The 26,974-nt window shown below is 33.9% G+C and overlaps 1 protein-coding gene across 1 annotated transcript in view; it reads right to left on the bottom strand.

Moving 5' to 3' along the window:
- Positions 1–26,974, bottom strand: part of ABCB5 (ATP binding cassette subfamily B member 5) — a 120,302-nt gene that overhangs the window by 61,475 nt on the left and 31,853 nt on the right. Inside the window, exons 7-13 of the mRNA XM_036246686.1 lie at positions 24,462–24,586; positions 24,201–24,378; positions 22,302–22,415; positions 21,639–21,749; positions 19,324–19,449; positions 17,865–18,068; positions 10,633–10,803 (exon numbers count right to left, since the gene is read on the bottom strand). Of these exons, the coding sequence (XP_036102579.1) occupies positions 10,633–10,803; positions 17,865–18,068; positions 19,324–19,449; positions 21,639–21,749; positions 22,302–22,415; positions 24,201–24,378; positions 24,462–24,586 (1,029 nt within the window). The remainder of the gene's footprint in view (positions 1–10,632; positions 10,804–17,864; positions 18,069–19,323; positions 19,450–21,638; positions 21,750–22,301; positions 22,416–24,200; positions 24,379–24,461; positions 24,587–26,974) is intronic.

Below are 26,974 nucleotides of genomic sequence, written 5' to 3' on the forward strand. Positions count from 1 at the left end.
CTTTTTTACAAGTATCATATACAAATGGAAAAGTACACATAAGTGTACAGATCAGTGTACTTTCATAAACTGAATATATCCAGATGCATAGTACCCTGATTAAGAAACAGATCATGATCAGCACCCCGAGACCCTCTGAGGTTCTCTTCCAATCACTGTTGCCCAGCTCACACACACCAATGGTGACCACTATCCTGACTTCTAACAGCATAAATTAGTTTTAATTTTTTATTTTTGGTATAGTATATGCATGGAATCATGTAGTACATATCCTTCTATGTCTGGGCATTTCTGTTTAACATTATATTTTTGAGATTTATCTATTTTAATTGTGAATCATTCATTCTTATTGCTGAATAGTATTCCATTGTGCAAATATGCCACAATTTATTTAACTGTCCTACTACTGATTGACATTTGGGTAGTTTCAGGGTTTCTTCTATAATGAATAGATTCTTATACATGTTTATTTGGTGAACGTATGTATGCAATTCTACTGGTTACATTCCTAGGAGAGGAATTGCTGAGTCCTATGCTCAGCTTTTTTAGATTCTGCCAAAGAGCTTTACGGAGTAGTTGTCCCAGTTTATAAACCTCCAAAAGTGCAGGAGAGTTTTGGTTACTCAATATTCTCACCAACACTTGGTAATTTGTCTGATAGGTGAGTATTATCATATTGTGGCTCTTATTTACATTTCTCTGATGACTGATAGAGCTGAACAACTTTTCACATGCTTTGTGACAATTTGGATATTCTGTCCTATAAACTGTATATTTGTTTTGCTCATTTTTCTCATCAGTTTTCAGGAGTTATAAATATATCTGACTTTGTCAGATACTATGTATTACAATTTCCCCCTTTTTAAATGGTTATCTTTTCACTTTCTTAATGGTGTCTTTTGATTAATATAGTTAAAAAATTTTAGTGGAGTCCAATTGATCAGCTTTTCTCTTACAGTTTATGATATTTTTGTGTCCTATTTAAGAAAGCTTTACTCCAATGCCATGTGGATGTTTTTCTATCTTCTATCTTATAATGTTATCATTTACCTCTCATATTTAGATCTATACTTCATCAGAAATTAATTATGTGTGATGTTAAGTAGGAGTCAGTGTACATTTTTCCCATATGGTAGTACCCTTATCCAAGGTTTCACTTTCCATGGTTTCAGTAACCTTCAGTCAGCTGTGGTCTAAAAATATTAAATAAAAAATTCCAGAAATAATTCAAAAGATATTTTGAGAGACTGCACTCATATAATTTTTATTACAGTATATTGTTATAATTATTCTATGTTATTATTAGTTATTGTTGTTAATCTCTTACTGTGCCTAACATGAATCAAACTTTATAATAGGAATTATATATAGGAAAAAACATAGTATATATAGGGTTTGGTACTATCTGCAGTTTCAGGCATCCACTGAGCGTCCTTGAATGTATCCCCTGCAGATAAGAGGACTAATGTACAAGTTAGCCAATTGTGCCAGCAGCATTTTTTGAAAAGACCATCTTTTTCTGTTGTACTGCAAAACTGTCTTTGTCATTAAATCAGGTGACCATTATTTTGTGTCTGTTTTTGTATTCTGTATACTGTTCTATTTAGTTAGTCTATTATTGCACCAATACTATACTGTCTTAGCTGCCATAGATTTAAAATAGCCCTTCATATTTATTAATTTAAGTCTTTCAGCTTTATTGCTCCTCTATAAGATTGTCTTGATTATTCTTGAGGCAAAATAGTTTTGCAAATGCTTAGCACAACATCTGATACATTTGGCATATTATAGGTACACTAAAAATTTTCTGGGTACTTAAGAACTGAGAGCTAATATTATTATTATTTATACTATAGTACTAATATATTACTGATATTTACTTTTGTTGTTCTTATTTTTATTCTTATCTACTACAGAGAAGGAAAAGAGCTCAGAAAAGTTAAGAGGCTTGCTCAAGGCTTCATCTAGTCACTGGAAGGACTGAATCTAGAATCTGGTGGGGTGTCCTCTATTCTCTGGAAAAGGTCTTTCCATTGCAGTATATATTCTCGATGAAGCAGATGCGTGTTTCTTTCAAACTCTTCTATTCCAAATCTATAAGTAAAGAAAACTTTTTTTTGAAACTTTTATAACAATTGAATAGAATTTATTGGAGGTTTCTGAACAGGGAAATAATGTACATAAATGAAATTTGCTCTTTAAAAATTATCCATCACTGTATTTACATATAGATACAGAACCTTTAAGGTCTTTTTCCATTAGATTCCACTTTTTTGTACAGGCAGGTCTTAACATGTTTTTGAGATTTAAGAGGTTGTAAAATGATTTAAGAGGTAAAAATGATTGATGCTGAAATAAATAACTATAGACATAACAGTTTGAACAATTTTTATTGCTGTTTTTCTCTTTTTGCTACTTAAGACAAATATATATATATATATATATTTCAGGTGATGCACACTAATCAGTTCTGTTATCTTTTAAAAAGTAGTAGAAAGGCCATAGACATAGTCATCCATCAATAAGCCAAACAATATTACAGGTTAGTTATTAACTACAGATGGCAAAAATAATTCCTACTTTTGAGAATATTTTATATTTTAAAGAATGTTAGATTTTGAAAGGTTCTATGACTAACATTTCTCTGTTTGGTTTTGTTTACACAGTCCCATGACCCGATTAGGAAAGTATGCTTATTTCCTTCTGAGCGATAGGGAAACTGCAGCTCAGAGAAGTTAAACATGGATGCCAGTCCACATAGCAGGTAGGTACAATACTGAAACACAAACTCAGGCCCTTTGAATACTCAAAGTCCACAAACCCTGTGGAATCTACCAGAGATATCTTCCTGTTAATGTGACTAAAGCACTTTTCATTGACTACTTATACTTTGTAATTTTTTCTTCCTCTACCTTATACTAGCACTAAGGACAGGTTTTCATGCAAATGTACATTTTTGTAAGTTTTACATGTGAATAAAATAGACCTATTTAAATTCCCTTTGTTGAAATGCAGGTAATGATGAGAATTCCTAATCCTTAACAGTCATCTTATAATAATGAGCATATATACCAAAGAGCTATTTTTTATTCTATAATATATACTTCATTTAAATAATATTTATAAACTACACCCTCTGATAGTTTATTATGTATGATTTCAAAAATGGGTGGGTGATTTCTGAATTTTATAAAACATTAACATTTTGGAAAAGAAAAATACTAAAGCAATGCCTCAAAAAATAAAGAGTCAATTGTATAAAATAAAAAACAGAGTCTGCTTTCAACTGAGATGGAGTATCAAAAATAAGATCTACTCTCTCACCTGAAACAAAAATACAACTGGAAAAATGGTTTTCAAAACACTGAATATTATTAGGCAACAAAGCATGGTGATCCCTGATATTCCTGAGATACAGAAGATGGGTACTGCAATTGCTTACAGCTCTACTACATCATAAAGGTGACCTAAAACTGATGCACCAGCTATAGGCAATAAAAAAATTCAACACTAACTGTTTCAGACTTAACACAGAAGAGATTTTGAAAGTCAAAGTCTCTTAAATAACTGATCGAATAAATTTGAAGTCTTTTAGCAAGAATTGCTGTAAAGATAAGAGAAGTGCAACCCATTTCAACTGTTTTTGTGTTTTGTTTTTTTATGCCTGAAAGTAGGTGCGGTAGATTTTCAATATGCTTTTATTGCTATTATTTCTTCTAGAAAATACCAATTTGAAAGAACTCCCTAGCATCTCCGCTTCTTCACAGTTCATACAAAGCTAAAGCCAAACAATTAGGTATTTGACCAAAGAAAGGTCAACAGGAAGAATGGTCTCTACTTGACACTTTGCTGGCATTTTTCAGATTACTTCACAATTCCATGCACAACCATAAATCACCCTTAATTAGTGTGGACTTTGAAATAGAGGATGTTTTAAAACATCCCTCCAAGAATTGCTAGGGCAGAGATAAGGGCCTGAGGAGACCAGCTAACTTCTCACCAGTGGTGGTAATGGGCCTTGAATAAAGGTTGGCAACAGAAAAAGAAAGAACAATGCAAAGCTGTGAGCATTTGAGAGGGCCTGCATTTGACAACTTGGTCAATTACTAGGGATAATATACTTTCTGGAGAAGCCTGTAAACACAGAGTTCTGGTGTCCCACAGCAAATGTGGGGTGGAAAACCTATGAGAATACAAGTTCCCACTGACTGACACTTAAAAGTTGCCTCAGGTGGATTGGGGCCCATTGACAAATGCCTGTGGTCTTCAAACTCTTTTCTTGTTGTTGTTAAGCTTTAAAAAATCATTTTAAGCAAAATCCTTTCACCAAATGAAAGCACATGTGGAAACTTGATATATTTAAGTAAACCATACCAACTAATGGTGGCTACTCTGTTTTGAACTGATGGTGGGGGAACCGTACCTGCTCATTCACCCTACCTCCCCACCTTCTCCTACTCCCAAAGAGGTTCCTGGAAAACCCTACTCCCCAGTACCCCAAGAACACAGTCTGAAAAACCACTCACGCCTTGTCCGGTTTGGCTCAGCGGTTGGAGCATTGGCCTGCGGTCCAGAGAGATCCGGGTTCGGTTCCCGCTAAGAGCACGTACCTCGGTTGCAGTTTGTCCCCGGCCCTGGTTGGGTCGTGCAGGTGGCAACCACTCGATGTGTCCCTTTCACGTCGATGTTTCTCTCTCTCTCCCTCCCTCCCACTCTATCTGAACAAAAAATGGAAAAAAAAAAGTCCTCGGGTGAGGATAAAAAAAACCCACTCATACTCTGTTACAAATGTCCACCTCTTTTAGCTATAAAATTTTAATTGACCAACTGCTATGAGAAGATCTCTATGGTAGTTATATGGGAAACATGGAATTTCTGGTGGTTTAACTACCTCACTATGAATGTCAAAAGCCTAATTGGCTTGGCATTTTTCTGGGTCAACACTGGTTCCACAGCCAAACATGTCAAATTACTATCAGATCACTTCATCTGTCCAAGAATACTTTCTATTTTTAAAATGGGATGACCAATAGCAAAAAATAGGTACTTAGCACCATATATAAGTAACTCACATATTCCTCAACCCCTTTCTTTCAACTTGTAGGAATCTACTTATATGAATATATATATACATACACATACGTATATATGTGTATACAAAATGTATACACAACTTGGAATAATTATAAAGCCAGTGTTTATTAAAATACATTTCATTTTCAAAATGTAATAGAATATACAGACACCCAGTATACATTTTTTGGACCCCTATATGTGTCTTTAGAAAGGAAAGCACATTCAATATTTAAACTCTTTGCTAAGATGAGACCATGTGTACAAGGAATAATACTCTGTACTACAAAGTTTTCTTTTTATAGCCTGAAATCTCTATTCCCACCTTTAAATAAGTTAGCAAGTTAACAGTTGGCAATAATAAATTAATTTATAGTTATTTAATACCTTTTTTCTTCATTTAACTTTATCAACAAGCTCATATTTGTGGATACATTTATTTATTTATTTATTTATTTATTTATTTATTTATTTATTTATTTTTAATTCTATTTTTTAGTATGTGCCCCTAGCGGGAACCAAACCTGGGACTCTGGTCCGCAGGCTGAGGCTCCAACCACTAAGCCAAACCAGCCAGGGCATGTGGATAAATTTATAAGAAAAAGTTAAAGATGAAGTGGTGAACAAGAAGAGAAAAATACTAAAATAATTAACTCATTTTTCTTCCAGTAATATCTTAGTTGGTAGCAATTAGGAAAATCAATATCTTATATGTAGGAATTTTCCCTATTTGTGAGGGAGGACAAAACTTAGGAATAATTTAAATTTACAGAAATCACTAAGATACTTATCCATATTATGAAACAATATTTTACAGCATTTTATTATATTTTTAAGACTTTGAAATATCCTGCTAAGTAATAATTTAAATTCATTTGTAAAAGAAAAATCCAGTACCTATATATAATAGGATCAAAATAAGAAGCTTAATGGGACGAAAGTGAGTCTATTATAAGCTTACATGAGAGCCTTCATTTGGGGTATGATATGTTTCTCTCTCAAGAGGGCAGAATGGTTTTGGGAAGAGGCTAGATTGTTGTTGGTTTTTTTTTTTTTTTTAAATGCTGATAAAATAAGTGTAACATGAAATTTATTATTCTAACCATTTTAAAGGATTAGGATCCTCTCAGATCTGAGAGGCCAATTTCTTTTGTTTCACTATTCTTTTATACTCAGGCTTAGATTGTGATTCTCTTTTTTGTTATAGTAAAATATACATAACATAAAATTTTAACCATTTTTAAGTGTATAATTAAGTGGTATTAAGTACATTCACATTGTTGTGTAATCATCACTACTATCATCTTAAGAAATTTTTCTTCATCCCATACTGAGACTCTGTACCCTTCATATCATAACTCTCTATTACCCCTTTCTCTAAACCCCTGGTAACCTCTATTTTATTTTCTGTCTATAAATTTGACTGTCCTAGGTATCCCATATAAGTGTAATCATACAAACTTGTCTTTTTGCATATGCCTTATTTTTTTTCCTCACCCAAGGACATTTTTTCATTTATCTTCAGATAGAGCGGGAGGGAGAGAAAAAGAAATAGAGGGAAAGAAGCATCTATGTGAGAGACACATCGACTGGTTGCCACCCACAGGACCCCCCACCAGGGCAGGGAAACACTGAGACTGAGGTATGTGCCCCTAGCGGGAACCAAACACACTGGTCCGCAGGCTGATGCTCTAACCACTGAGCAAAATCGGCCAGGGCTTTGTGTTATTTCAGTTAGCATAATGTCCTCAAGATTCATCTATGTTGTAGCATGTGTCAGAATTTCATTCCATTGTATATCTATACCAACTTCTGTTTATCCACTCATCTGTTGATGGACATTTGGGTTGTTTCTACCTTTTTGTTATTGTGAATGATGCCACTGTGAATACTGGCACACAAATACCTATTTAAGTCCCTACTTTCAATTTTTGGAGGTATATACCCAGAAATGGAATTGCTGGATCATATGGTAATTCTATATTGAATAAGAGGCTGGTTTTAAAGAGAAATCTGGATCCAGATTTTGCTTCAGTCCCTGGCAGATATATAATCTTGATGAAGTACAGCATGGTGGTTATGTGAATAAGGTATAGGGCTGACAGTCTGGGTCCAGGTTCTGGCTTCACTGTTGCCCAACTCCTACTCAACATCCCTGTGCTTCAGTGTGTACATCAGTAAAGTAGGAGAATAAGTGTTCTCATCTCATTGGGTTCTTAGAAGGATTGGCTATTATTATCCATTTATTCCTTTATTACACATAAAATAATGACTTGTGAATGGCTTCAGGGAGTCTATGAACCTTTCAATATTATTTATAAATCTTTGTGTACAACTGCATTTGTAGATTTTTCTGAAGAGTTACAGAGTCTCAATGGGGCCCTGATCTATTAAAGGGGAGAAGCACTATCCTAAAAGAAGTTAGTGGCCTATAATTTAACCAAACCTTACAAACGTGAGCTTGATTAAGCAGGCTTATAAAATGTCCCATGATGCTTGGGGAATGAGGTAGTTTTTGTGTTACCTTTGTTCTCCTGGCTAAATTCCAGCCAAGGAAATCCCCTTACAGAAATCTCCTTTCTGCTCTCCATTATTATAGTCTTGCTACAAATGGTTAAAAAAAGAAAAAAAACTCCAATATCATAGATAGAGGGCAAGATATGTAACTGACATCAACATACCAAAAATGTGTGTGTGTGTACAATAATTAACCTAACTTCAACTTTGGACAACCACTTCTTAGGGATGAATATTTAATATTTAATAAAATAACCCACAGCTTAATGTCATATACCAATTTTCTTATTGTTCAATTCTCCAGGTAGTATAAATATAATGTAAGGGGTCTCAGAGGAAGACCAACAGAGTGCATCATGGTGGGAAAGAACAGTGATGATAAAGAAAAGCCCAAGAAGGTTTCAACAGAAGCAGTTCTGTCTCTTCCAAGAATAAAACTGTGATGGAAACACTTCCCTCATAGTAAGGAAAGGGCCCTTTTAAAGGTTCTCCATTGATGTGGTATAGCTGAGCCTCCCTTAATAATAATTACTCCATAGATTTGCATACCACTTTTAACATTTCCAAGAGCTTTTACAGGCTTTATTCCAAAATCAGTGAGGGCTTCCTCTGCTTCCCAGTGACCTGGAGATGTTCACTGCCATGTCTACTCACAGTGGAATAGCCTAGAAGTCTGCTACATTGGCATACCAGGTCCAAACTAGTAGCAGAGTGAAACCCTATGGCTTGTGGCATTAATCTTTATCTGCTGACCCTAGATTCTCCTCTTGAACAAGATTAATAAAGCAAAACTAGTTTTTGGCAAGCCTAAATTAAGGAATCCAGAAAACAGCACTTCAGGCCTTGGAACACTCATCCAAAATTTATTCAACAAATATTTATCGGCTGTCTACTAAGGGCCAGGCATGGTTCTAGTGCTGGTAACACTTCAGTTAATCAATCAAAGCTTTTGCCACAGAAAGTTGACATTCCAGTGGGGAAAGAGAGACAGGAAAATAAACAAATACATACCTATTACGTTAGCTGATGACAAGTGCTATGGCATGTTTAAGGAGCAGCCAATGTGGGGAAGAGTGGTGGGATGTGAGTTTCTAGAAGGAGTTTGGTGCCTAACTTCAGAGAACCTGGTAGTTTACTGTAAGGAATTTGGTTTTTATTTAGAGTGAAGAGTGAGATAAGGAGTCACTGGAGGATTTGAAGCAGACGCGTGTCATGATCAAATTTACACATTAATAGCATTACCTGGCTGCTGTGGTAGAAAAAACTGAAATGGGCATGGGCTGAACCAGCGAGTTAGCTATTGCAATAATCCAAGTGAGGACAAGAGTGATAGTTCCCGTATGTCCCTTTTTAGTCAAAACCCACCTGCTGCTCCAGGAAACCATTGATTTAATTTAAAAAAATTACTATAAATTAGTTTTACTTGCTCTAGAACTTCATATAAAAGGAAGCCAATGGGGTAATGGAGAGAAGGGGTTGGGAGGAGTATGTGAAAGCTGGCCATGGAGAAATGCATCAGTGAGGAGGGATAATTTTTACTCTTCTCTTTTTTGTTGGTTAATAGCTTACATGATATTTTGAGTTGTAAAAACCAGCTAACTGTTGTGAGTTAGATGGTATCTTAAGAAACCCCATAATTCTGCCTCACAACTGTTACTATTTTTATATATGTTGCCTTCAATTTTGTTCACGTGTACACCTATTTTATATAATTGGAATCACAGTTTACAAATATTTTGCATTGTTCCCTTTCACTTATGATATAGATTTCACTATAACCAGTAGGAAAAATAAAACACACGTGTGTATTAGTTTATCATGTTGCAAAACAACTATTGATTTTTAAAGTTTGAACAAGTTTTGATTGCCTGAAGTGACTAACATACTGGATGAAAAGACAATGGGGACAACATTTAACTTTTAAATAATCTCAGAGCCTATTATAATATGGTTTTAAAAATCTTATATAGGTATGTCAATTATACCTCAATAAACCTGGAAAAAAATTGTGTGTAACTTAAGAGATGGTTATGTTAAGTGTAATCATTTTTTGGTACATTTAAGCCCCAAGGGAGGAAATATCAACACTTACAGATAGTGCATTCAATAGATAGAACCCTGTCCTAGATAGTAAGTACAAAAAATGAATAAGCATTAGTTATAACCTTGAGGGAATCACTGTTTCTTCACCCAAATGAACCAAATTAGCAAAGTGTCCACAGTAAACATGCATTTTTTATCACTTGTTTATTTTATGAAAAAAAGAAATATAATGTGTAGCATGTGACACATTCATCATAGGATGGAAATAAGGGTAAAAAACATACACTCTGATTTGTAAGTTGATAATAGTAAGTAGTACATTTTTCCATAAGCGGTGGGCACTCTGGTTGCCAGTAACCATTTCTAGTCCCACAAAGTCAGAATTTAAAAAGAAAAGCCTACGTTTTCCTTGAGAGAAAAAACAGCATGGCTGCACTGTGGCCATGAAGCACCTGCAGCCGCTTGCTGTAAGCAGAAGGTCAGTGTGAGGTTTGAGGGCCTGGGACTGTTGGGTAAAATGGTTCAAGTTTAGGTCAAACCACACGGTATGCTTCTCTACTTGAGGTGAAATTAAGTTAAAATGAGTACTCCGAGATTGCCCTAAAGAAGAAAAGTTGTCAGAGAAGAGAATCCCACAGGTGTGTATGGAAAAGGCAAAGGTGAATGTAGTTATAGTTATGGTGGTGGTAGTGGTGTGAGATTACTATGGGGTGGTGGAAATTGCAGACTTATTGGAATAAAGTTTTAAATAGGATGGTTGCTTGGATACCAGAGTCAAATATGTTTTCAGCACCAATTATAGCATCTACAAATTATAGCATCTCATCTACAAATCATTTCCTATAACATCCAATGTTTACAAGGGTGAACACCCTGCATCCATACGTTAAGGAGACTACTAAATATAATAAATAATCCACTATGGGACTATACTTTCTTGTATTTAAAAACAATGCTGAACCAGGAACATAAACATAAGAAGTGTGTCTGCTCACTTACCTTTTCCAGTGCAGCTTGAACAACGGTTTCACTTTCTGTATCTAGGGCAGATGTGGCCTCATCTAAGATCAGTATCTTTGGGTTTCGAACTAAAGCTCGAGCAATTGCAATTCTCTGTTTCTGTCCTCCACTCATTTGAGTTCCTTTTTCCCCTACTAAGGTATTAAATTTCTAATGAAAAATAGGAAAGAACACAGAAACAGAAGATAATATGATCGAATAATGTAGAAAAAGAAATGACAAACAATCACAGTTATGTTTTAATACCAGTTTAATTACTAGTTCAGCCTGGCAGGTTTTGATTCTATTTTTTTCTTTGTAAAAACAAACAACTATTTTTTTTTTAAAGTCTAGTAAAGAGAGGACCTAAGAAAATTTGGGCCAGGGATAAAAGAAATGAGAATATATGATAATCAAGGATTTGAAAGAAGATTAATAACAATTTGAACCAATTTTCAAAGCTTTTAGGAAATTTTCAGAATATGTTATCTTTAAAAGAACATTGTAATACAAACATATACTTAACTACTATTCATAATGTTTATTAGCAACTTAATGCATTATATGCAATCTCCTTCCTGTATATTCCAAAAAGTGTATAAAAAATATTACTGCAAAAATGAACTTCTCAAAACTTTTTTCAATTTTGGGAGACTTTTTAGGTTTTCTTTTACTTTTTTTGGTACAAAGTAGATATCCTTAGATATTTGAGGTTGGAGGTAACTTCTAGAACTAATGAAGCATGGTTAGTAATATTCTATTTGGTTAAGTTCCCAATCCAAAGTTCATGTCTTCAAAGATATAGATTTAAATATCCTGTCTAAACCTCTTATTTATAGAGTTTGACCTTCAAATTTGTTTTTTTAATATAAACCTTATTGAGGAATGATTTAATAATTATGTATCCATAAACATTATATATTCAATAATGCCCTCAATTTTTTGATACACAGTTCTATGAGTTTTGACAAATGAGTATATTCAATGCTATCACCACCCTGATAAAGACAACATAGAACATTTTCATCAACCTAGAAAGTTTCCTCATGACCCTTTCCAGTCAAAACCCACACCCTGCCTCAGGATAGCACTGATTTGATTTTAACCACAGTAAATTAATTTCACTAGTTCTAGAACTTCATATTAATGGAATCATGCAGTGTGTACTTTTTTAGAAGACTTTTTATAGAGCTGTATTAGGCTCCTGGTAAAACTGAGAGAAAGATAAAGAAATTTCCCATATACCCCTGTCTCCAGACATGCACAAACTTCTCAGACTTCCCCCACCAGAGTGGTTGGTACATTTGTTACAATTGAGGAATCTACAATGACACATCATAATCACCCAAAGTCCATAGTTTACATTATAATTCACTCTGGGTATGATTTTGGACAAATATATAATTACATGTATACATTATTATGGTACCATACAGAGTATTTTCACTGCCCTAAAAATTCTCTGTGCTTTTCCTATTCACTTCCCCACAGTCCCCCATGGCAACTACTAATGTTTTTACTGACTCCACAGTTTTGCCTTTCCAGAATGATATATAGTTGAAATCATACAGTATGAAGCCTTTTCAAACTGGCTTCTTTCATGTAGTAATATACATTTAAGTCTTCCCCACATCTTTTCATAGTTTGAAAGCTCATTTCTTTTTAGTGCTGAATAATATTCCATTGTCTAGATGTATCACAGTTTACCCATTAACCTACTGAAAAATATCTTGGTTGCTTCCAAGATTTGGCAATTACAAATAAAGCTGCTATAAACATCTGTGTGTAAGTTTTTATGTGGATGTATGTTTTTCAACTCCTTTGGATAAACACCAAGGAGTATGGTTGCTGGATAATATGATAAGAATATGTTTAGTTTTTAAAAGAAACCACCAAACTGTCTCCATGGTGGTTTGTCACTTTGGATTCCCACTAGCAATATTCTTGCACCATTAGTAAAATTATACACACACACACACACACACACACACACACACACACACACACACACAGTACCATCTGTTGAATGAGAGTTCCTGTTGCTCCACATTCTCCCAGCATGTGTTGTCAGTGTTCTAGATTTTGGCCATTCTAAAGCGAGTGTAGTGGTATCTCATTGTTCTTTAAATTTGCATTTCCCTGATGACATGATGTGGAACATCTTTTCATATGCTTATTTTCATCTGTATATTTTCTTTGATGAGGTGTCTGTTAAAGTGTCTGGTCCATTTTGTGAAGGGTATAAAGGTCTGTGTCTACATTCATTTTTTTTGTTTTTACATGTGGATGTACAGTTATTTCATATCATTTGTTTGTTGAAAAAACTATATTTGTTCTATTATATTGCTCTTGCTTCTTTGTCATAGATTAGTTTACTATATTGATATGGATGTATTTCTGAACTGTATTCTGTTCCAATGATCTATCTGTTTTTTTTCTATAATACCACACTGTCTTGATTACTGTAACTTTACAGTAAGTCTTAAAGTTGTATAGTGTAGTCTTTTACCTGTGTTCTTCAATATTGTATCCACTATTCTGGGTATTTTGCCTCCCGATATAAATTTTAGAATTAGTTTGCTGATATCCACAACATAACTTATTGGGATTTTTATTGGGATTACATTGAATCTATAGATCAAGTTGGGAAGCACTGACGTCTTCACAATATTGAGTCTTCCTTCCCATGAACATGAAATATCTCTCCATTTATCTCTTTCTTTTTAAATTTTGTTCATCAGAGTTTCATAATTTTCTTTATATAGATTTTATACGTATTTTGTTAGACTTATACCTAAGTATCGTGGTAAAACTTTAGATTTCACTGGTGACTAATAATGTTAAATACTTTTCATGTGTATATTGTTCATTTGATTCTTTTTTTGTAAAATGTTGTTCAAGATTTTATTCACTTTTTATTTTTGTCTCATTACTGTGTTATAAGAGTTATTTATATGTTCTAAGTGCATGTCCTTTGTCAGATCTGTGTATTGTGGATATTTTCTTCAACTTTGTGTGCTGCCTTTTTGTTATTTAAATAATGTCTTTTAAATTTAAATTAAATTTAAAAGGTTTTAATCTCATCAAAGGCCAGTCTATCATTTTTTTGAGTAGTATATGCTTTTCTGTCTAAGAAATCTTTACCTCAAGGTCACAAAGATTTCCCCCTAAGTTTTTAATTTTGAAGTTTGACAGCTTACATTTTTACATTTGGCCTAAGATCCATGGCAAATTAATATATGTGTATGGTATGAGGTAAGGGCCACATTTAATTTTTTTTCATATAGATATCTAAATTTTCTAGTACTATTTGTTGAAAAGACTTTCCTCCACTGAAATACATTGGCCTTGTGAAAAATCAATTGACTAGATATGTATGGGTCTATCTCTATTCTGCTCCACTGATTTACATGTCCATTTTTATGCTATTATGACTACCTTAATTTCTGTTTTAAAGAACTTAAAAAAAATCCTCACCCAATAATATATTTTTATTGATTTTAGAGAGAGAAGAAGGGAGAAGGGGGAGAGAGAGAGAAAGAGAGAGAAAAACATCGATGTGAGAGAGAAACATCTATCCGTTGCCTCCTGTATATACACCTGCAACCTGGGTATATGTGCCCTGATCAGGAATTGAACCTGAGACCTTTCAGGGTACGGGATGGTACTCCAACCAACTGAGCCACACTGACCAAGGTCTTAATTTCTGTTTTAAAATTAGATATTACAAGTTTTCCAGCTTTATTGTTCTTATTTCCAAATTGTTTTAGCTATTCTTAGTCATTTAAATTTTCAAATACATTTTGGAATCAGCATGTCAATTTCCACACACGAGAAAAGAATGTTAGGATTTTGATTGCTATAGCATCAAATTTATAGATCAATTTGGGGAGAATGCATAGCTTTAAAATATTGACTCTCTAAATCAATGAGTAAGGTACATTCTATTTATTTAGATCTTTAATTTCTCTTATCAATGTTTGATATTTTCACAGAGATTTACATATCTTTCCTCACATTTATTCTATTTTATGTTTTGTGATGCTATTGGGAATGCCACTTTTAATTTTACTTTCTTTTGTAACTATTACTATTATTTTGAAATCTAGTTGATTTTTTTCACAGTTACAAGTCTTACACAGTTACATATTATCTACATCTTTTTGAGTGACTTTTGTTAATTTGTATCTTTCAAAGAATTGACCCTGATCAAGTTGTCAAATTTATAGGCATAGCTTTTTTCACAATGTTCCTTTTAATGTTTTTGGGATCAATAGTGATGTACCTGCTTTCTTTTTTGATATTGTTAGTTTCTCTTCCTTTTTTTCTTTATGAGCCCTGATATTGTTTTACTGATTTTATTGATCTTTTCAATGATTGCCTCTAATATAGCTCCATTTTTTTATTTTACTAATTGCTACTCTAATCTCTATTATTTCCCTTCTTCTCCTTGCTTGGGTTAGATTTGCTCTTTTTACTCTAGTTTCTCAAGGTAAAAATGTAGTTTACAGATTTCAGTTCTTTTTTCTTTTCTAAAATAAGTATTTAATGCTTAAACATTTCTCTTAACTCAGTGCTTTAACTGTATCCCATAACTATTGATACATTGCATTTTAATTTTTATTTAGTTCAAAAGAGTTTTTAATTTTCCTTGAAATTTTCTCTTTGAGCTATAGATTATTCAGAAATAGGTTATTTAATTTTCAAATATTTTTTTATTTTCCAGATATATTTCTGTTATTGATTTATGTTATTTAATTCAATTATAAACTAAGAACATATTTTATGTATTTTCTTTGAAATTGCAAAGCTATTAATTTTTATTTTAATGGCCCAGAATATTGTTTATTTCAGTGAACATCTCTTGTGCAGTTGAGAAGAATGTGTTCTGTGGTTATTGGGTATTCTATAAATGTCAGTGAGATCCACTTGGTTGCAATATTGTTCCAGTCAGTCTATATCCATACTTTCCGTGATTTGATGACGTCAAATAAAATTGATGATTTGTCTATTTCTCCTTTCAGATGTATCAATTTTTCCCTCTTATATTTTTAAGCTTTTCTGAAGTGCATAAACATTTAGATTATGTTTTCTTGCCTGTGGGTCATAGTTTCCTATTTCTTTGCATGTCTAGTTATTTTAGAATATGTACTCAATTCTGTGTATATGTTGGAGAGACTCTGAATTTTTCTTTTGAAAAAAATGTTGATTTTTGTTCTAGTAGGCAATTCAAATATTGACTTATCACCTTGAACTTGTATAATCCTTTTTATGCTTTGTTGGGAGTGAATCTGTAGAAAATCTTGAAACTTGGCAGGACCCAACCTCTAAGTTATGTCTACCCAAGGGATCTTGTTATGGCTTGGTTTTAGAATTTGTTAGGGCAGGTCTAGAGTCAACGTTACTCTAAGGTGTGGTCTTTACTCCTAAGGTGTAGCTTTTATTAGTGTCTCAGCTATATGCCTGAAGTATTAAAAAGGTGTTAATGTGATCTCTCCACTGTGGCAGGTCCCTACAATCCTGCCTGACTTCTGTTATCTTTGTTCTACTCTCAGCTTTGTAGCAGATACTCTCTGGTAAGCCTTCAGTAGCCTTATCCTCAAAGATTCCCAAGGGATATGTACATGGACCTCTGACTCCCAACTAAACTCCACAGCTCTCTTCACTGCCTCTCCATTTGCTTAAGCTGCCCTGAAATTCTATCTCTGTCTGTCAGCTCAGTGGGACTACCATGTTCTGTGTTCCCAGAGATGTGGTCAGAAATTTGTTCCCAGGCAGAATGCTGCAAATTCATGGACTTTCTTCATGAGCTTCCTTTCTCTCTGGAATCACAGTTTTATGCTACCTTTCATCCAGTGCTTGGAAACACCTGTCCTAGTTTAGCTAGAGTTATGGTTGTATATTGGAAAAGGCTAGCAAGTACTAGTTAATCCTACTATATTAAATTAAAAATACATGTATATCATAGACGTATCATAAAAGTAATGTGTTTTTGTTGTTGTTGTTTCGAGCATAGCTTTTCCCAATTTTTCACTTATATAAATTAAGCACTTTTGGAATTTTTGTTTATTATTGTACTTATCCTTATTTCTCTGAACAAACATAACTGTGGAATTTAGTTTTCATCATCATAGCCAGTATCTTTAATTTGTTCTTTGAATTATATCTTTAGAATTTACTATTCTATTTATAGCAAGGGACATTTTTGTATAAATATGAGATTTTTAGTAAAAGTAAGTAGTAATTTACAGGGTATAATTTAAGAGGCACCAGAAAGCTACCTAATTCCAAGTGGGAAAATGAAGATGACCAGTGTTTTGAGCAAAGGATGCCATTGTAAGTGTCAAAAGGTCAAAGAAAGGAAGTCTATGTTTTCCTGAACCATAAGGCAAAGAATGACCTCAAATCTTTAATGAGTTTGCTGTTATATGAGTTATAATGTTAAATAATAGGGATAGGAGGTATTTACTGGCATAACAAAAAGTTTAAATATATATAAAAAAAGAACAAAATTATTATTACCCATGGAAGACAGTTTGTGAAATATATTCATTATAATAAAATTTTTTTTGTTGCTGGCATCAAGGATGGTGGAATTTTGTCTGTAATTTAATTTCAAATCTTATCTTTTCATATTTCACAGGGTACTCCCCACAACAATTTCAAGTGATAATGATAAATATATACTTTGGAAAATGTAAATAAATGGTTTTATAGCAATCAATTCTAAATACCCATTAGAATACAGTATAATATCTATTATATCTATTTCCAAGTATGATTTCATATTTCATGTCCAATATTACTTCCATATGATTCTAAAAAAATGATCATAGTTTTTCTTTTGCCTAATCACAGAACAAATCTGAACATTTGTGTGACATTCCCATTGTTAGCCACAAGATGGCCTTGCAAATCAACATTTTGGAGACATCATTTCTTTGCTTGTAATGATGATTTTGTCTCATATAATCTTTATTATTTTTTATTTTTCATTCATAGTAAAAAAGAACCAATTAGAATCAAATAGGATTTTTAAAACTTATCTTTCAATGATGCATTTTTTTTTTTTTTTTTTACCATGTTCTCTCATTTATAGATGTTTCATCTAGGGTAACTCAAAATTAATCACATCTCCCTACTCTGTAGAAGTTATTGGTTTGTTATCTCATTTTGGAATATTGTAGTGCTTTAACTATAAGCTAAGCACACAGGCTACATAGTGTACTTACATTGGGAAATTCCATTATGAAATCATAAGCATCTGCTTCCTTTGCTGCTTTCTCTATCTCTTCATCAGTCACGCCTTCTCGTCCATATTTAATATTGTTACTAATGGTAGTCCCAAACAAAACAGGCTCTTGGCTGACCACTCCAATATGTTCTCGATAATGCTGAACATTTAATGTTCTGATGTCATTCCCATCCACTGTAATCTGCCAATCCAAAGGAATGAATCGTGATGCCTTTCACTATACTGTGTTTAGAGTCTTTTTTACTAGTCCAAAGCATAAAGTGAGAGAAGCATGGTTTTTCAGGAATCAAAAACTGACTATATTTTGATAAAATAATTATAGCATTTTTATTGTTAAGAGACTTTTTCTGATGGATAGGAACAAAAAATTGGCTTAAAATCTTGCCACGTCACTTAAACATCCTTATTCTAAAATCCATAAATTACGTATTATAAAGATATATACCCTAGGAGACACAATGTTGTCGTGTAGACACATGTAACAAACTTGAATTTTGTTATTTTAAGACTGATGTGATTTTTGCATTTTTTTCTAGGAAATATCCTGTCTTACTTCTCTTCTACACCCCACTCATTGCTATAAATATAAGTGCTGTCTTCCCTATAGATAGTGCCATTACCTATTACCCCAACATATTCCAATGACAGAGCCAATGTTTGATAATTATAACTCATAGATTCTCTCTTTCTCACCACCTCTGGTATTTTGTTTAGGAAAGGGTATTTTATGCAACTGCTTTATATATGGAATGGTTATACAATAATTTATTCAATATTAGCATGGATACATGAGTATAGGAGACTCCAAATGAAGATTTACTTAACAAGTCAAATTTAAGTAAAACAAGGCTATTGGAGAGTAGATTTTCTTTTTAAAATAACAGCTGAAAATTTGAATAGAAGCATTAAATAATTATGCTTCTGTGACTTTCATAGTCTCATTCTCTATGCCATGTACAAAGGTGAGAAAATTAAGTGCAACATTATGGGTGACAGAAAAAAATGAGAGAGCATATTCTCTGTACATGTCATTCTTCTGGGATGTTTTGAGAAACAAATTCTTGGTAAGTTCTGGGTACTACAAATTACTAGGTTATTTTTCTCTTCAGCATTTACTACCATCTAACTGATTACATAACTTGCTTATTTTTAAAATTAATTAATTCTACTTATTAGAATGTAAACTTGATGAGGGCAGAGGTTTTTGTGCTTTGTGCACCAATGTATGCCTGCCACCTAGAACATTGCCTGGTGCATAGTAGGTGCTCAAGAAATACTTGTTGAATGAATGAATATACAGGAAAGAAAACAAGATTGCTTCTCTCTGAGCTCCACTGTTAAAATTAAAAGCTGCCATAGCTGTACGATCTCTGTAAGAGGTGGTATTTCCAAATCTCGTTGTGCAGACTGTACATAATATTGCTAAGTGTACTTACAAAGCCGTCTTCAGGATCATATAACCTCTGCAGAAGCTGGACTGCTGTACTCTTCCCACTGCCACTGGGGCCAACCAAGGCTACTGTCTCTCCAGACTTAATTTTGAGATTCAGACCTTTCAGAATCTATTGGAATGTATGGGAAGAAATCTATAAAACTAGGAAAAGTGAGAATGTGGTTTACGTATTTTCAGAAATTTAATGTAATTAACATAAAAATTTTTTAGTGGTACTTAAAAACAATTGATCTTGCTTCTTTGTTTCACATACATGCCTAATAATAACCTACATAATTTTGGAATATAATAGTAAAAGAATCTCTCTATATAAAGAAGAAATCTAAATTAAGAGTATTCATTAAATATTAACTAGCCAGAGCAAACTGTATTTTCAGCTGAAATACTTCATATGAATTTCATGACGCCCACGTTAGTAAAAATTTTACCTTTTAATTTGCAACAACTGAATGAAATCTTGCTGGATATATTTGTGAGCTATTTAAGAAAGTGTTTCTTAGAATATATTTAACATTATTGCAAAATACATTCCAAAGTAAAACAACTGTTAAAACTTCATAGGGACTCCCCTGAATGGAATTCCACTCTCTTCCTAGTGGTGGATCTCATGGGGATATTTCAACTTAGGGGAAGCACTTTAAAATTTTCTCAATAACTGGAGGTTGCTACCAGCATTTAGTGTTCCAGGGACCTACAATGTGCGAGAAACCTCCCCAAATGACAATAGCAATCCCACTGAGAAATTCTCACCTATCTCTGCTTGCATTTGTATGTATTCAGCCCCAAGTATGGGAATCTTTCCTTGGATTCTTTCACTTTGATCTCCCTATTTGTAAAGAAACAGACCCTTTAAGTAGCCAAACAGAAAACCTTCAAAGGGCCAAGCAGAGAGAAATTCTCTAACAGAGGTGAGAAATCAGGACCCCCAGTGGGAGGACCTCCTCTCCCACCTGCACTTTTACTCTAGAGTAGATTTCTGTTCTTTCCTTAGAAGAATTTGTGTTTTATTTAAAATGAGTGAACTTTTTCTTTTTTAAAATTTATTCATTCTTCAGTTTAACAAGCAAAACTATGTTTCAAAAATTTATTTAAAAAACAATTGTTTAAAACCCTGAGAGCACGTCACTGCAAGATTCCAGGAAGCCAACCCAAATGTAGTTGCAAAATGGAGCTGAAATATTCTGTTTATTTTAAGAAAAATAGAAGAAGAAAATACTACTACAGTAGTATAATGATAAATAACAAGAACTTTAAAAAAATAAAGAGCTTTGAAAAGAGAATTTCAATCAAAGACACTAGCCAGAGCAAACTGTATTTTCAGCTGAAATACTTCATATGGATTTCATGACTACCAAGTTAGTGAAAATTTTACCTTTTAATTTGCAACAACTGAATGAAATCTTGCTGGATATATTTGTGAGCTATTGAAGAAAGTGTTTTTTAGAATATATTTAACATTATTGAAAAATAAGGAAATAGTAATAGGAAGATCATTTTTGATGCAAATTATGCAGGAGACATTTATTTGTATACATACCATACAAGGCTTAGAGGTTGATAATAGTAGCAATTTATTAATTTCACTTAAAACCATGTCCTTTTTCTATAAAACAGGTATTTGTTAGTAGTTACTCTTTACAATCTTCAACTACTTTTTTGGATAAATACACAATAAAATGAAAGAAGAAAAAACAATAGAAGAGACAGGCATTTTCTCAAGAACTTGTCAAAGGCTGAATGACAGGAAGGAGGGTAAATTGTGCTACTGTGCATAAGTGAGTGTGTTTGTGTGTATGTAAAAGTGAGAGAGGAAGTAACTGAGGCACAAATGCTGGTGCAGTAAAAGCTCTATGAAAGGAAGAAGTGAAAGGTACAACCATTCTCCCAGGTCAGAAATTAGGTTAAAATGAGTCATGTTGAGTGGGATGACATCCAGAGACCACCTGTAGGTGGCACCATCAATTCAAGACATTGCAGTGTGCTCCCAAATCCAGAGTAAAGGAATTCCATCCAGGGAGTTGAAAATGCTTTATTTAGTCAGCCGGATATAGAAAAGAGGCTGCAAAATGTAGAATTACCTGTCCATTACTGGTCTTTCTTTCCTTCTTCCTCCCTCCCCACCACTATCTCTTTGGGCTTTTACTCTCTCCTTCTCTCTCTCTCTTTCTCTCTCAAGTCTCTGAGCAAAGGGGCTAAATCTTGGCCAAAACAATTCCAGATTATCTCATAAGAGGAGATCTTAGCCAGTAGATGACAATATCAGAAAACTGTACAATTCTATAATTAATTTTAACCTACCTTGACAGAAGGTCTTGATGGATAACTGAAAGAGACATTTTTAAATTCGACAGTTCCTTCTATGCTTTCTGGTTTAGAACCTGTTGTTGAAAAGTTACCTATAGTGGGTTTCTTGGAAAAACAAAGAATGTTATAAATCTTCAAGGGAATAAGTTGACAATCTCTACACTCTACAAACTAGTTTAAAGATGGTTTTCTTTTACAATGTTTTCCTTTTTGCTAGAAGGACAATGATTGAGACATGAAGGGTTTATTTATTATTTCTTTTGGATAATCCTCACCCAAGGATATTTTTCCATTGATTTTTAAATAGAGTGGAAGGGAGGGAGGGAGGGAGAGAAACATCAATGTGAGAGAGACACATTGATTGGGAATGGTTGCTTGCCACACGATCCCCACCCGGGATTCCCTTGATCTGGAATCAAACCTGTGACCCTTCAGTCTGTGGACTGATGCTCTAACTGCTGAGCAAAATCAGCCATGGTAAGACATAAAGGTTTTAATAAAACATAATCTCCTTGTAGAAGAATTAAAACAAACTCTCTTTTCATAGACAATTGCCCAACATGGATTTTGCCTATTTGTTTTAGTGACATGAGTGCTTTCTTTGGTTTTCTTCTTACAGCAATGCTAGTTTTCTTTCAAAATAATTAGAAGTCTTACCTTATCAATAACCTGAAAAATATTAAAGGCAGCTCCTCGGGCTATAGTGAAGTTTTCAAAGTTAGGGGCTGCTGTTCCAATGCAATAACTACTATGGATTACACTAAAGAAAACCTACAAGAACAACAACAAAAAAAATATTTATCCTTCCTCAGTTACATAAGGGAGACAAAAGAATAAGTATATACTTGGTTAAGACTCAGACAGATATCAGAAAAACTAGGTAGGAGAGAATAGAAGCTGCTGTTAAATATAAAGGAATCATAAGTTAATCCAAGTATATTTGACCTTTCCCTATTGTGGAACAACTTTTGATTGTCCAATAGTCCTATTGATATCACCTTCTGGGAAGTCTGAGCAGGATAATTGGTTTACCAAGGAATGCCTGCCATACATGAACCTGGTTGAATGAGGAGATGAACTGTCCTCCCCTCCTTGCTGGTCAACCCATTGATCTTTAAAGAGAAGGATGTGTTAGATTTCACTAACTTCGAGACATTGTACAATTTCTGTCCAAACTTTTATGAATTCTTGTCTTATTAGATACCTGTCCATTTTAAAACAGACACATCTCTGCAAAAATTCAAATAAGGATAGAGCCCTACAAGCTAGGTGCTATTTTCTCTACTTATAGATGAGAAAACTGAGGCCTAGCAAGTCATTTGTCCAAGTCACATATAAATTTAGGAGCAAGGATGTGCACCGAATTCCTCATGCTCATTTCATTTATATGAAATAAACGAATAGCTTAAAGTCTTAACTATGAAAGTCTCAAATTTAAAAGATGACTTTAGTTGAGAAAAAAGCAATCTACATAGAATGGGAGAGCCAGATATGAACTGAAGTATATAGACCAGATCAATTGAGTTCAGCAAAGCAAATAATTCTTAATCTTGAAATGATCTGTTGATTTTTGACACTTGGGATAACTGAATACATTCAAATTCAATGCATAGCCCTTAAGAGTTCAAAGGATTCTCAATAGTGATGATGGACAGACCTTATACAGCCTGGGTTTTATTTTTGTTTTGTTTGTTTTTAATCCTCCCTTAAGGATATGTTCATTGATTTTGGAGAGAGAGGGAGGGAGAGAGAGGGAAACATCGATGTGAGAGAAAAATCTATCAGTTGCCTCCTGTACGCACCCCGACTGGGAATCGAACCTGCAGCCTTCTTGGTGTATGTGACAATTCCTATCAACTGGGCCACCTGACTGGGGTTAGTCTGTTTTAAACATTCCTATATACTGAAAGGTCGAAGGAAGGGCAGGAGAGTCCAATATATAGAGTCTTCCCAGAGGGAAGACATTTAGCAAGAAGAATTTAGAGCACTACTTTATTTCAGCAAGACTGAAAGGAAGAAGTCTCACCAGAAACTGACCTTTTTGACTGCTAGATTAAGAAAACTCTATCTCCCAGTGAAAAATTAAATTATGATTCTTTTTTTTTTTTTATCCTCATCCAAGGACATTTTTTGATATTTTGTTTAGATAGAGTTGGAGGGAGGGAGAGAGAGAGAGAGAAACATGGATGTGAAAGGGACACACCAAGTGGTCGCCACCCACACGACCCAATCAGGGCCGGGGACAAACTGCAACCGAGGTACGTGCCCTTAGCGGGAACCGAACCTGGGTTTCTCCAGACCGCAGGCCGATGCTCTAACAGCTGAACCAAACCGGCCAGGGCTAAATTATGATTCTTTAGAAGATAGGCTGGATGAATATATCCTGTCATTCATAATATAACTTAAAGATGTATACAAATCATTTGAAGGAAACACATATTTCTTTATTAAAAACATTCATCCCTGAATATTCAGTGTTATTCAAAGAGAAATTTTTACTATATGTAAGAAAAAATTTTTCTAGGCCAACTACTTTTGTTCTCAAACACAACTTACAGCAAGGACAGTTCCAATGGTGTAACCAGGTTCTCCACTCAGAATCAAGGATGTTCCATACCAGAAAGTGAGTCCATAGGTTCCATTCATAAAGAAGTACACAGCACCAAGAGAGAGTTTTGAAGCTATAGTCTTTTTAATGCCGACATCCTTTGCATCTTTTAGATTGTGTGTATACCTTAAAAAGACAAAACATAATGTAATAGCCTTTGGGGAAAAAAATAAAACCAAGCACGTATTGTCATAATTAAAGAAACAGACCTTTGAATTTCTTTCTCTTGGGCCCCAAAGGCTACAACTGTTCGAATTGATGATAAAACTTCTTCTGCCACAGCTCCAGCTTTGGAATAGGCATTTAATTCCTTACTGGTCAATGAGATGACTATCTGTAATAAACCATGACCACAGTTAATCAAAGAATGACCCTGGACTGGTAATAATGTACAGAAAATTTAATTCAGGTAGAATCTAGAATAACATAATTTTATTATTGCAAAGGTACTTAACATCACTTCATCTACCCTCGTCAATTTGCAAATGAGGAAGTCAAAGGCCAGATATATTAATTGACTTTTTAAAGCCTCACAGCAGTGAAAGAGCTTAGCCTAACACAACCTATAGTCTAAATCTCTATTTTTGCCTTCTACTGTAGAGTTTTACTGTTTTCTCTCTGTATTTTTAAAACCTTAGGTGTTTATATTCATATAATTGGTAAAGACTTGGTTTGGAGAAGGATATTAGGGATACAGTTCTTTGGGCTGCACTCTGGAAATTAGTAAGCCTAATTTAACTGGATTTGGTTTGTTATTATGTAAAAAGCAAGGCTTCTAGAGGATATTGGGCACAGGGTTGCGGCAGGAAAAGGTGATCCTATATATGCATGGGGTATGACCTGGAAGCTATTACTGCATAATACAGCCTTTCTAGTAAAATACTGTATCTCCAAACACTAAGAGATGAGATTCCAGAGTCAGAGAGAGGATAATATCACATTTGATGATATTAGGGAGGTTTATGAGATTTCTCAAAATTTAAAAATCAAAATAGGCCCTTTTCTCTATTATATGCACTTACTACTCCTTTAATTAGTAAATGATTTAATTTAGTAATTAGCACACAGTTCAATGAAAGGAAATAGAAAATTTTTTCTGAGCTGTGAGTCTATTGCCTACTCACATAACACTTTCAAAGTACATTTCATAATATTGGAACTGATTAAAATTTTTTTGTGTTCAATATGTTTTTATTGATTTTTTTATAGAGAGAGGAACGGAGAGAGAGAAACATAGATTGGCTGACTCTTGCATGCCTCCCACTGGTAATGAAGTCCCTAACCTGGGCATGTGCCCTGATAGAGAATTGAACTGGGACCTCTCAGTTCATGGGATGCCACTCAATCCATTGAGCCACACCGGCCGGGCTGAAGCTGATTTTATGTAAGACATACTAGGACAGTTGTTAAACTCAGAAGGTAGCATAAGCTGAGTAATAACCATTATTTTCTGAATTATTGTTTAAAAAAAAACCAATCATTTCTATCACTAGAAGGGAAGCAGTACCTAGCAAAAAGCCTTGTACATAGCAAGTATTTAATAAATGTTTGTCAAATTAAATTAAATTGAATGAAGCTAGAAACCATTTACCCTGGCCTCTTCAATTGGATAACTTTTACTTTTACTTGCTTCCTCTTCACAATCAGTTAATACAACAATAGCAAAACTTAGATTCCCCACTGCAGTTCCTTTTAAAGGACCTGTCTACTTCACTTCCCTGGGCAGTTAAGTTAAAGGCTGATCATAGTAACATACTGTGGGTAATCATCCTCCTGAGAGGTCCTCATTTCAAATAAGCTAGGGATGAAGGTTTTGACAAGGGTTACCGAGTTAACACTAGAAGTCACACTAACTAAAGATGTTTTGTCTAAACATCCAAGTCTATTGTTAAGGAATTATTCAATCACAGAATATTTTTTATTACTAAAAATTCTTGTTTAGTTGACTTTGTATATTGCTAGCAAATGAACTCAGTGACTTTTATGGATTTGATTTTCATAAATAACAATTTGCTTTGCAAAATTAAAAACTCTATTCATCTCTCAAGAATATACTGTGCCTCAAATCTAGGAGATAGATACCTATCTCCTATATATTGGTAGAATATACTGTGCCTCAAATCTAGGAGATAGATACCTATCTCCTATATATTGGTAGAATTGCCAAACACTTGATTTGGAGAGAGCTATTAGGAATATATTGGTTGTTTTTAGACTTTACAAAGAGCATTGGTTTCGAAATCAGGTTATAACAGATTATTATCTTGTGGTATACTCAGTATAACAGTGGTAAAAATATAATTTTAAATGCACATACATAATTTGTTAAAAAAATCAAGAGATTTACCTAGTACATAAAAATAGACATTAACAAACATTTTAAATATAATTCAGAGCCTTATTAAAAATTTAAACTTTAAATGGCTGATATAAAAAAGTGTTTAAGTATTCACTGTTTTAGGATTTTCTCATTCTGTTCTAGTGAAATAAACTGCAATACACTGACCTGGGAATTTAGAATATATAAGGCACTCCCAGCATTCAAAGTATCCATGCACAGTACTTTATGCTATCATTTGAAGCTGCATTAGGCTATTAAATGTAGAGCAATGTTTTTTAATTGTAGTTAAGATACTAAAACCAGCCTCATCATAGCCTAATAACTGAAGATAGAGAGGTGATTAATGGTAAACAAAATAAAAAGTAATTTTGGTGTATAATG

Source organism: Molossus molossus, unplaced genomic scaffold (assembly GCF_014108415.1).
Source record: "Molossus molossus isolate mMolMol1 unplaced genomic scaffold, mMolMol1.p scaffold_m16_p_7, whole genome shotgun sequence".
NCBI lineage: Eukaryota > Metazoa > Chordata > Mammalia > Chiroptera > Molossidae > Molossus > Molossus molossus.